This window comes from Strongyloides ratti, assembly GCF_001040885.1.
Source record: "Strongyloides ratti genome assembly S_ratti_ED321, chromosome : 1".
Taxonomy (NCBI): Eukaryota; Metazoa; Nematoda; class Chromadorea; order Rhabditida; family Strongyloididae; genus Strongyloides; species Strongyloides ratti.
Window position 1 is genome coordinate 5803450 of NC_037307.1, and position 13572 is coordinate 5817021.

At 20.4% G+C, this 13572-nt stretch overlaps 3 protein-coding genes across 3 annotated transcripts; 2 read left to right on the top strand and 1 right to left on the bottom strand.

The window, feature by feature from the left end:
• Positions 1 to 213: 213 nt before the first annotated feature.
• SRAE_1000185800 (Conserved oligomeric Golgi complex subunit 7 family-containing protein) lies at positions 214 to 2492 on the top strand (the record flags this gene model as incomplete). Its single annotated transcript, XM_024648865.1, has 4 exons — positions 214 to 225; positions 276 to 448; positions 509 to 794; positions 837 to 2492. The coding sequence occupies 4 exons, from the start codon at positions 214 to 216 to the stop codon at positions 2490 to 2492; spliced, it is 2127 nt and encodes a 708-aa protein (XP_024502799.1).
• Positions 2493 to 7416: 4924 nt separating this feature from the next.
• On the top strand, positions 7417 to 9629 carry SRAE_1000185900 (Raw; the record flags this gene model as incomplete). Its single annotated transcript, XM_024648866.1, has 2 exons — positions 7417 to 9017; positions 9068 to 9629. The coding sequence occupies 2 exons, from the start codon at positions 7417 to 7419 to the stop codon at positions 9627 to 9629; spliced, it is 2163 nt and encodes a 720-aa protein (XP_024502800.1).
• A 620-nt stretch (positions 9630 to 10249) lies between these two features.
• Positions 10250 to 13330, bottom strand: SRAE_1000186000 (Low-density lipoprotein receptor-related protein 6; the record flags this gene model as incomplete). Its single annotated transcript, XM_024648867.1, has 4 exons — positions 10250 to 10413; positions 10465 to 11153; positions 11925 to 13266; positions 13315 to 13330. The coding sequence occupies 4 exons, from the start codon at positions 13328 to 13330 to the stop codon at positions 10250 to 10252; spliced, it is 2211 nt and encodes a 736-aa protein (XP_024502801.1).
• Positions 13331 to 13572: the final 242 nt, after the last annotated feature.

A 13572-nucleotide genomic window follows, 5' to 3' on the forward strand; every position in this document is an offset into this window, starting at 1 on the left:
ATTATTAATTTTATTTTATGTTTATACTTTTTTATCTTAATAAATTAATAATATTAAAATCAAATAACATTATATTTATATATTTTCTCTGAATGTATATTATTTGTTTACATTTTTGAAATTTATCCTAGTATACCTTTCACCAAAAAAAGACAAATAGGAGTAAATACACGTTGTAGGCAAAATTTATTTATTTAAAATTAAATTGTAATTATGGAATATAATGTAAGTTTTAATTAAATAATTATTAAAATATATATATATATATATTTTAGGAATTAAAAGCTAGCTTGGCAAATTCTGATTGTGATGTTTTGGAGTTACTTAATTCACCATCATTCTCAAATGATCCATATAAAATGTCCAAAATTATTGGAGATATCTTTAATGAACCATTGATAAATTTTGAAAATTATAAAACTGATGAAGAATTTCAACTTTCAACATTGTATGTTTAATTTTAAAAAAAAAATTGATAAAAAAATATATATGTCTTTTTTTTTTTTAGATGTACAGAATTATACAAATTAGGTGTTGAAACTGAGGGAACCCGCCTAAAATTACAAAATAAATTTAAAAAAATGCAAATTTCTCAGTCGAAAATACCAACATCCTCCACAATATTAATGTATGACTCAGCAAAGACAAGAGCTGACAAATTAGGTACATTAATTAGGGCAAAAATAGATTTTGGAACTGCTTATGCAAGTTTACAACTTCTTGACAAAAATAATGATGTAGAATTTTATCAAGTGCTAGTTCAATTAAATAGATGTTGTAAAATTTTATGTGAGGTATATCATTATTTTAAAAATTTATTTATTTTACATATTTAGTATGATTTTACTGATAATACAAAAGTTGAGGAAATTAATCTTATAAAGAAAGAATTTTTAATGCCATTAGAAAATCAAATATATAATAGTTTAGATCATATGGATAAAGAAAATTTAGATATGCTTAAAAATAAATTTGAATCTTTGGATTGTTTGACTAATTTTAATGAATATTTAGTTAATTATTTTTCTAAAAAAATTTCTAGTATCATTTGTCAGATAGAACAAGCCAGTCAAACTGAAGATATTCCAGCCTCTAATCCTGATAGTTATTTGTGGAAGATACTTTCAGAAGTATTTGATATTTGGAAAAAAACATGGGAGATTCTTAATGAAATTCTTGTTAATTGTGATGATAATTATAAAATAAAATCATCCGGAAATGGTTCCAATTTTGTTTCTAGTGTTATTTCTCAAATACTGGAATCTGACACACAATGGAATATTATTTCAAAAATTTTTTTAAATTCTCTTTCCTGTGAGGAGGAAAAATTTATGGCATATCTTCAGATATCTAAACAATTTATATCATTTACAGAATTTCTTAATACACGTGGTGATAATGCTATATATGAATGTTTAACAAATTTTATTGGTAAATTAAAAGAAATACTTGGAGAGACATATCAAAGAGAATCAAAGAACTTTTTGTTAATTGAAATTTCTAAAATTACACCACCTGAAAATTCAGCCTCTAGACATAGACATAAATGGTTGATTCCATTTATTGAAGATATACAAAGAATCATCTTACAAATCATACATGAATCTTTTGCAATTTTTGGAAACAAGTTTTATGATATTCTTGTTCCTTCAATTGATTTTGTTATAACAGAACTTATTACTGTTTTTAATCAAAAAGATTACTTAGAAGTTAAAAAAGATATTAATCAAGAAATTTGTAGTAATAAAGGTATTGGTGAAATTGCAGAAGAAAAATTTAATTCTATTATTGTTGTTGGGTATATGTATAATATGATAGAAACAATTTGTGATGCTTTAAAACAAACAATATCTGGTAATGAAATTAATGGAAAAATTATAAATGAAAAACATACAAAAGATTTACTACAAAAATTATCTTGGTTTAATTCATATGTTGTTAGTAATAAAATTACAGCTGTTGGAAATGCTATTATACATAGAATGAGTAAGGAAGTATCAGATTATTTAAAGGAAAAAGAAAATAAAATAAATATTTCTCAAAAATTATCTACATCCCTACAAAATACTACATCATTACCAAATTATTCTTACTCACCTCAAGATTATATGACAAATTTAGGACAAAGATTTCTTCAAGTTGTTAATACTGTTACTTTATTTCTTGCTAATAAAGATTTTAAATTAGCAACAGAATATGCATATACTGAACAACTAAAAAATGATAAAAATAAAGAATTTAAAAAAAGTTCTGTGGAGGGTGCATATTTAGATTTATGGATTATAAGTAATATAACAGAAAATGTTGTACAGTATTGGGTTTTAAATTTTCAAGATGTCTGTGATACTAATGATTTTAACATGATGAAACAGGTATATATTGATGCAAAATTTTTGATTGACGTTGTTGTTGATTTAAATCTAGAACCATGTACTGATTTATTGGAGATTTGTGGTACATTAAATACTACAATTGAACAAGAAAAAAAATAATTTATTATAATGTATACCAATTTTAAATATTGTAAATAATAAATTAAAGAAAAGATGAGATTTTAAAAGTGAGAATTTAATTATTAAAAAAAAATATATATTTTATGTTAATTAATTTCGGAAAAATATTATATAAAATTAGGTAATATTATTTATTTATAAAAACAAGATATAAATTAATGTTTGATAGTTTAAATTTATTTTTTTTATTATTTAGAAATATATTTTTTTAAATAAATAATATTAGATAAAAAAAAAATTATAAATTAGGAGGATAGAAATTTTTTTTATTAAAAAAAAGTTTTTATTATACTTTATTATAGTTTTTTGTTATATTGTCTATTATTTATAATGTGTACTATTAGTTTAAATAACTAACATATGCATATTTCAAAATATAAAATTTACATTACTTTTAAAAACATCTACATCTATTTTATAGTTTGTATATAATATATTGATAATATTAAATCTTTTTCTTTCGTTCCATATATATATCTTTTATCCTTTAGTATACTATTAGTAAGGAAATTGAAAAATAAATATTACTTCTTAAATACACACACTGCTTATATAATTTTTTTGGTTTAATACAATAAAATGGCTTGTTTATATGAAATATTCTTTATACATCTTTTCTACATGTGCTAGCATATTGACATACATACTATTATGCTTAAAATGGACAAATTTTTTCAAGTCTTTAACTTTTGTATTCTTTATATTTTATGCCATACTTTTATATTCTTTACATTATCTCTGCCTATAACTCTTCTAAATATATTTTAATGACGTCATTTTATTTTATGAGTTACATTGCTCTAAATATCTTTATATATTACAATAATGTATTAATAAAAATCGTATGTATGTAATGTGACATATTACAAAAATATTTAATTTTTAAGATTATTTTTAATATTTTACCTTATTATTTTTTTTTTTACATATTTTCTCATGCTTTTTAACGATTAGATGTAATCAAAAAGAATTTAATAACGATGATAAAGGTTATTATTTGATATATTTTATAATACATTAATATTTAAATGATAAAAAGATTTTTTTTTCCCTTTATTTTATATTTTATCCAATTGATAAATTTTTATTTAAAAATATTTTAATTATTATTTTAACTTTTGATTTATTTAACCATTTATTATGATTATATAATTTTTTTTTTTTATAATTATTATTTTATTTATAAATGATTATTTAAGTATAAATCTAATTATCAATATATCTGTAAACAAAACTTTTTTTTTTTATTAAGTACAAAAACTAATATAACATCTCATTTTTAAAAGCTTTCTTTTTTTTATGATTTTATAAAAAAAAATAATGGATAACTTAAAAAAATATATTAGTTATAGGCGTAAAGTATTATTATTCTTAAATTATGTAATACAAATTTTAGTAGTATGACAAACTAATTCAAGAATTATCTTATTATTATTATCATGAATTACTATATTATATATTAAACAAATTAATTCTAAAAAATTTATTTATTTTATCTAGTAGAATCATCATCAAAAATACTCTTATATATATATACTTTATCCACTATAATCAGAATTTAATTGACTTCATAATGTGAAATAATTTTATCCATCATTTCATTTTGAATATAATTTAGTGATATGATAATGAAAAGTATAGTTTAAAAAAAAATTGATATTAAATTATACTTTGCCATATCTTTTTTTTTTTTATCATAATTTCTCAACATCAATATATATGTATTTTTTTTTATATAAAACTTAAAAACGAACAAAATAAATAACAAAAATTTTTTTTTTTTACCAATGAATAAAAAAAATCATCCTTAAAAACAATTTTTAAAATTTATAGACTTAAAAATTTTTAAAAATATAAATTACAAAGTTTGAAGGAAGATACATTATTTAAAAAAGAAAAAAAAATTATATATATAAATATATTTTAGGACATTTTTATTATTTTTTCTTGTTTACACAAAAAATTATTTTTAAATAGAATGTATATTTAAATTTGGCATATAAATTTTTATAAACTTTACTTTTAATATTTATTAAATGTCAATGTATATTAATTTTCAAAATAATATTTAATATTTTGAAGAGATAAAATATTTTTATAGTAAAAAAGATCACGATCATTTTGTGGTAATTTATCAAATAATAATCATAGAAATATTAATAAGTGTAAAATATTTGATTAAATATTATTGTATAAATTGAATAGATGTCACATTATCTTTGTATTATATAAAAAAAAAATTAAATAATGATTGTGTATTTAATTAATATTTCTAAATATTTTTTATATTAGTATTTATTATATACTTCTCTAAATAGTAATATATATGTTAAGGTATTATTAATGACATCATATAATGTATGATCATATTTTTATTATATTTTTAAAGAACATTTGAAATTTTTTTAAATGACGTGATTTTAATTGTATATAATTATCGATATCATAAATTTTGAATAAATAACTTTAAAAATAGATTTGTAATTAATTTATTTAATCATGTATAAAATAAATATTCAATGCTTCATTAATTTATACTAAAAAATTTTTTATTTATATAAATTTTCAATGTTTTCTTAATGTATAATTAGTCGTATATTTTATCAATAAAATAAAAGCTATTAGTTAGTTAACTTTATTTTAAATAATTTCAACTTATTAATTTTCAAATAATAATATATTTATAAGAAAAATATTATACAAAATTTAACAAATTAAAAATAAAACATCAAAAAGATGTAACATCAAAAATGATATTTAATATGTATTAATTTTATTTTAGTATAACCTTTAATTTTCTAATAAATAATTAGAATGAAATTTTTTTTTTCCATCATCTATTTGTTTCACTTGATTTGATAAATTTAAATTTTTAATTCTCTAAAGTTTATAGCATTAAAAGTTTGTTTTTAAATTACAAAGTACATAATGTCCTTACAATTTATTTATTTTTTATTTTCAATTAAAATATAAATATATTTATAGTTATATAACTTTATATTAATAATGCATATTAAAAAAAAAATAATAGTTGTTTGGAAGGTTTTTATAAACTTCACATTAAAAAATATTCAAGAAAATGATGTCATTTTGATATTCTATGCTTAGGATTTAAATAATACATAGAAATATTTTCAATTAGTTTTGCCTACTTAGTAAGTGTGAGGTTGAAAATAAAAGGCAGCTTTTTATTTTTATTAAAGAATAAAATAATTTTATGAATTTATTTACATATATATATATACATATACCAATTATTATATTTAACTTTTTATATATTATTATAGAAAATTTTTAAATAAATTTTATTTAAATTAATTACTACATTACGTAATAATTGTTTAAAGAATTTTAAAATTTACTATAAATTAAATGTGACAATTAAATTTCCCATTATATAAAATTTAAACCATAATCAGTTGCATAAACCTGATTTTTTTTTTGTAAAAAAAAAATTTATAATTTTAAAAGATAGGTTTACTTATTAAATTATTATTTTGTAAAATATATATATACTCCTCTGAAATTATCTCTCCACAAAATGGTAAATTTTACCTGATAAAAAAAAAATTTTTTTTTATTACTAATAAAGAAATTTTTGTCAATGATAATTATTTAGCTTTGTAATTTGATTTAATCAAATGTTTATCTTTTGTATTAATAAGAAAAAAAAAATAAATAAAAATTTGACCTAACATATAATTGTTTACTAATAAATTTTAAAATATAACAGTATTATTTAAAGATCACTTATATAAAAAAGGGGAGGTATGCTAAAATATAATTTATTATTAATATTATATAACGTGTATTTTTATTTTAACCTTTAAAAATACATTTTTATTTAAAAATAATTGTAAATATCATGTCTTTATTTTAAAATATTTAAGGCATACTAAATACTTAATCATTAAAATAATAAATAAAAAAATTTTTTTTAAGCTGACTAAGATATTATGATTCTTTAATCAATAGTTTTTATATCAAACAATCTTTAATTTTTTTTTTATTTTTTTTTTATTTATTAATTATTATTAGATGTATGACTACAATTTATAAAAAACACCATAACTGGGCAAAGCATTTTTAATAGTATTATGAAAAATATTTTTATTAATATAAAAAAAAAAAATTTTTTTTTTCTAACTGCTATCTATCTATATAAGTTATTATTATTATTATTATATTATCTTATTTAATACTATTTTTTTATAACTATGATAAATATATTTAATTTCTATAACATTTCATCATTATAAATATGATATTCTCTGTTTACCATTAAAAGGTTATTTATAAAAATCATAATGTTTATATTTTTAAATATAATAATTATATTTTTAAATAGATGATATAAAAAAATGAAATAATTTTATAGTAAAAAAAAATTTATTACACTTTTATACTTATTTATAATTTTTTTTTTATTTATATTGTTAAAATATTTTCGCGTCAATTAATAAAATATAATTATAAATAATCATTATTTTACAGGATCTTTTATTTTAAAGTTTCTCAACATATATATATATATTTTAAAAATTTAAAGAAATTTTTGATTTTATTAATTATAAATAGAAATTATTCTAAGCTTCATCAGTGTGAATATATATACATACATACATATATATATATATATATATTTTATTTATTTATATATATGTTTTGCAATAAGTGATACTTTCTAATAGTTTCAAAATCTTATGAAAATTAGAAATATAAAATGTTTGCCTTTTTTTGTTAAATGTATTTATTTACCCTTATCTTAATTTACTATTTAACAAATTGAACGTCTTTTTATCTTAAGAATATTTAACATTAATTAATAAAGGTGATACTCTTTAAAATAACGATAATCACAAGATTAAATATTTTATTTTTCATCAAATATTAAAATAAAATAATGACAACAAGTAAAATTAAAAATTTATTTTATCATGTTGGATTATTATCCCAACTTCCGGAAGATCTTAGACCTCCATCACCAAGTGAAAAATATTGTAAATCATTGAATGATAATAAAAAAAATGGTTGGAAAATATTATCTACATTATCAAATTCATTTTCAAATAGTTTTGAGAATAAAGAATATAATGATATTATTCATGATGAGTGTACATCTTCATCTATTGATGGGTCTGGAAGTAATGATGCTGATGATAATTTAGATTTTGACCAACATAGTGTTAAAAATTTAATTAAAAGAATTTTATCTGTTAGATCTTCAAATTCAACAACCAAAGATATTTCATCAAATGATGTTTCAATACAGGAAAGTGGGTACATTCATTATGATGTATTTCTTGGTGGTAGTTGTGGGCATACAATATGGAGAAGATCATTAGTCATACCATACTTAGATAAAAGAGATATTTCATATTATGATCCTCAACGTCCTTTTTGGACAGAATCAATGATGTATGAAGAAGCAATTGCAAAAGAAAATTCATCACTTTTTCTTTATGTACTAGATCCAGAAACAATAAATGCTGTATCTTTTTTAGAAATAGCATATTTTGCCAGTAGAAAAACACCAAAATTAGTTGTTGTTTTTTTAGATAAAAAAGAATGGAAAGGTAAGGCACACCCATTAGATTTACCTGATCGTCAAAGAACATGTGATCTAATAGAATTAATATTAACAAGACATAGTGTACCATTATTAACTTCAATAAATGAAGCATTAGATTATGTTGATGAAATGATAATAGGTGACAAAGAATGGAAAGCAGCATTAAAAAATAATAAACAAAGACTTCCTTATTTAAAAATTCAATTTCAAAGATTTATATCAAATTCAAAAAAAAAATTATCAACAACAAACAGTCTATTTAATTGCCATAAAAAGAATAAACATAAATTTTTTAATAATACTAATGAAATAGATAATACCTATTATTGCAAATATTTTACTATTCTACTTTTAATTGAAACAATTATATTTATTTTTACATTATTAACATTCTATTCATATATAATACCAACAATATTACCAGATCTTTATATAATTTTTATATGTCTAATATTAATATTATTAATTAATACATGTTTTATATTTGGAATATCAATGATGGAAAAATTTAGAAAAAAATTAAATATTAATAGATATAATATTAATGAAAAAAATTTAATATTACCAAGTCCACCAATAATGAAAACAAAATGTTTTATATTAAATGAAAATGGTGAAAAAATTATAGAAAATGAAAAATCATCATCATTATTATATAATAAGATGATTGATAATAGAAAATATAATGAAAAATATTGTCAAAAAATGCCATTATCATGTAATATATATAATCATAGTAATAAAAATAAATATTTTAAAAATATGAAAAATAAAGAAATAATATCAGATCATAATTTAATTTCAAAACCCACTCGTCAATCAGTTACAGGTTCATTAGTAAGGCAATATCCTATAGGATATGATGTTTTTTTATCATCAAGTAGTTCAAATGAATTAGATTGGATAACACAAAAAGCTATACCAATATTAGAGTAAGTTTTTTTTTATATAATTTAATTAATATTAATTAATTTTATATTAGAAAATTTAATCTTTCTCATATATCATCTTCTAATTGTGTTAGTGAAATGAAAATGCCTTTACTACATTCATCATCACATATTCTTTATTATATACCATCATATAAAACATTTTTATCTGGAATGATTGAAGTTGCCTATTATATTGGACAATCAGAACTTCAAGTGACAGTATGTGTACCAAGTGAAGCTGAATGTTTACTTTTAAATTATAATAATAATCCAGAATTGGATCCTCAGACAATTGCAGCTGTAGAGAAACGTAATGACTGTTATAAAATGGCCTTTACATATTTAAAAGATATGGCAAATAGAAGTCAAGTAAAAGTTTATACAAATGTAGAAGATGCTATAAAACATATTGTAGTAAAAGAAAAAAGAAAATTAAAAATTCGTAAAAGTCACAATTTTGAAATAAACAAAAATGATAGAAAAGTAGAACTTCCTTCCTCAAATTATATATTTGATTTTGAAAAAACAACAAATTGCTCAACAATAATTGGATCTCAATCTGTAGATCAGTTATCCTACTACTCAGGTTCATTAATTAATTACAAAAATTAAATCATATATCAATCTCTTTTTTTTTAAATATTTTTATGTCACATTATTTATTTATTTTTTATCAATAACATTTTTTTTTTGTAAATAAAAATTGTTGAAATAAATATTTATAATATTAAAAAGAGAAATAAAAAAAAATAAAAATGAAATTTATTGGAAAAAAAAATTGACAATAATTTTAAGTATTGTTCATGTCATAGTTACAAGTATTGCTATTAAGTAGTATTTCTAATATTTTTGTTTTATATAGGATTGACTTTGTTATTATAAATATTAAAAAAATTATTAAAGTTTGTAATATTTAGTTTTGTCACCATAATTGAAAATATCTGTTCTTCACAAGTATTATATATAAATGCATTTCACCAGCTTTTTGTAGATTTATGCATATAAAGTAAGGTCTTATTCAAAAAATAAAATATTTCATTTTGAAGTTATTTCTAATTAAAATTTTTTAAAGTAAATTATACCAAAAAATTCTTTAAATAAAATATGTCAATTTTAGGTTTTGGTTAATTTAAAGAAATTATAACATTATATTGATAAAGATCCCGTTTCTTTAAATTATTAATAATAGCATTTGTTAGAAACTAAATTATGGTTCAATAAAAAAAAATCATTTAAATTAAACGTTCCTCTTTGGCAACAGCTTGCATTGGTAATGCATAAGTTGCTGCAATAGCATGCTCTTCTTTGGCAGGATTGTATTTTCCATGTAACTTACGGCTCCTACGAATGTACCTAAGAACAAAAAGAACTCCTCCGGCAATAAGCATCATTATAACTATAAAAAAAATAAAAATAAATTTAAATATAATATTTTTGAAAAACATACCTAAAATAATGAAAACAACAATAATCCAAGTTGTTGCAGATGCAGAACTTGTTGATTTACTATTCCCGTTTGATGAAGTATTAATAATTTCTTCATTAATAGTGCTAGTATTTTTACTTGAAGGAACAAATGGTTTTATGGTAGTTGTTGTTGGAGTTAAAAGTTCAACCCATACTTTTGTAGTGGTAAATTCATTAACTTTAGGCATTTTTTCTTCATCAGATTTGGTTGAATCTGTCATCTCCTCAAAATCATCTGTTGTTGTAGGTACCATAGTAGAAGAAGTAACGATATTCTTTGTTGAAGATTCTGTAAAGATATCAACATTTGATGTTTTAATTTCTACTATTGTAGGATTTGTTACTTCAAATGAATTTCCTCTATCAGTTGTGGAGTCTGTCTCCTCTGTAAGATTAAATTCTTCCTCTTCATTTTTATTTTGATTTATATTAAAACTATTAAATGTATTTGTTGTTTTTTCGTTACTGTCAGTTGTCTTTGCCTCATTAGAAAGATCTTTTTCAGCTTGTTTTTGTAATGCAAGTTTAAGACAATCAACCCATTGGTTTTCTGAATTTAAACATAAACAATTATATGTACCATTAATAAGAGTCTCAGAAACTGTAGTAAAACTTTGATCTTCCATTCTACATTCTGCTTCCTCTCCAAATACACTACACATTTGTGATCTAAAAATTTTTTTATTTATTATTATTTCATTACTTTGATTTTATTATATCATTATTTTATGTGTCTATTATATTATTTGATCTTATTATATTATATATTAAAATTTATACATATATTTTATCTTTTTTTTCAAAAAAAAAAAGTATTACTTTGTAATTAATGTTACTTGTCATTGTTCTAATTTAACATAAAATCATTTAAAACAAATAAGATATGGACAATTTACTTATTATGATGGTTGATAATTAACTAGTCTTGTTGTCACGAAAAATATAAATATTTCACTTTTTACTCAATATATAATATATTAGTATATTAAGCTTTCAAAATGTCAAGTTTCCGTCAACAAATCACGACACTATCTCTCTCTTTATAAACTACTTAACAATTTTATTAAAAATAAATATAAATCTATAACGAAGTAACTTTTAAAGAGAGACAAAACTATATATATATATATATATAATGTTAAACACTTTTCTTTAAAAGATATGTATTAAAATTAATACTATCATTCACAATTTCTTATGAAAGAAGAACACGATTTGTATTATCTTTGCACAAGATCAAATAAGTTAAAAATCAAATAGACTACTTATTAAAAATATGGTCACTATTTAAATATATAATAAATATTCACATATAACACAGTTATTATATATTAATTAAAGATTAATTTGTGTAGGTAAATTTGATAAAAATCTATACTTAATAAGATACATAATAAATATAGACAAAAATAAATAAATAATATTTTTTTTAAAACTTACTCAGGAAGACAAAGATCAACAACATTACAATTTGGTCCAACAAATCCTGGTTTACATTGGCATAATGGTTGATTAGCAATAATAGCACATACACCACCATTTTTACATTCATATTCACATTCAGGTTGTTGAGTGGTGATTTCTAATTGTTCAACAATTTCACAATTACTACCTGATGTTCCAGGTTTACATTCACAGTATGGTTCAAAATTAAATTTACTAATTTTACAGGTACCTTCATTTTGACATTTAACATTTAAACATTGATCAATTTCACATTTATCACCAATGTAACCAATATTACATATACAGGAAGCAAGTCCAGTATCACTACTCACAACACATGTACCATTATTTTGACATTCAAATGAGGCACATGGATGTGCTGCAAGAGTAAATGTTGATGAAGGAATATTTACAGTGGTACTTGTTGTGATTAAATTATTTTTCTCTGGCAATGGTGATTCTGTAATTTCTGTATTTTCAAAGACAGAAGGTTTTTTATCAATGCTAGGCATAATCTTTGGTGATATAAATGTAGATAATGTTGTTGTTTGGAAATTATTAAAATTAAATTGTGAAAAATTAAATGGTAATGATGTGACAACGATAGGTGAATTACCTCCCTCAATCTCAGGAGTTTCTTTTATTTTAATATTTGAAAAATTCATATTAAACAATGGGAATGGGGCATTTTCAGTTGGTTGTTTTGTTGTCGTTGTTGGAAATCCAGTAAATGATGGAATAGTGACAATAGGACTGAATGGTGCAAATTCAGCTTTTTCAAATGGGCAACCACATGATAAATGATGTGAAATAAATCCATTTCTCCTCAAAACTGGTGGACAAGAATCAATTTTTTCATTTTGAACTATGACATCTCTCATACATTTAGGTCCCCGACTTGCCTGTATTCTAACACTAAAAGAACGTGGATGTTGGGACAATGGTAGTGAAAATGTTTTTGACCCTGAAGATAATGTACATTGGAGGACAGATTCTGAGAGAGCCCAAACAAACTCAACATACTTCTCATCCTCATTATCATTGGACTGTGAATTATTATAGGTACACTCAGCTAATGTAACACCAGTAGATGAATCAACAACAGACAGTAATGTTGTAATATCATGATCTAAATTTTTAAGAAAACTATACGACCCAATCCATGGGAAAGCATTCTGATCAAGAATCCATAATATCCTTCCTTTAGTTAGATCAGCAAAATGTACAGAAAGAGATGACTCCTCATTAGAAGATAAAATATTTTGTGAAGTAGTAAAATGGCTTAAACTTATTAAAAAAAATACCAGAAAAAATAGTAATTTAGTAAAACAAATTTCTAAAATAAATAATATATACCATATGTTTATAGAAAAAAAAAATTTACCTGTTGTTAAATTCATATTTTTTTTTTATTTTTTACTATAATTTTTTTTTAAAAATCACTATTTATGTAAAATAAAAGTGTATACTTTTTTTCCTATTCGATCGTTCCTTTCTTATCTTTTAATAATATAATAATTCTTTCTTAAAATACAAATAAGATTACTGTTTTTTTTTTACAAAATAATATAGTAGTTATAAAAAAAAACAAAATAACTTTTTTTTTTGTTGTTAAATACAAATGATAGATATTCCTTGAAAT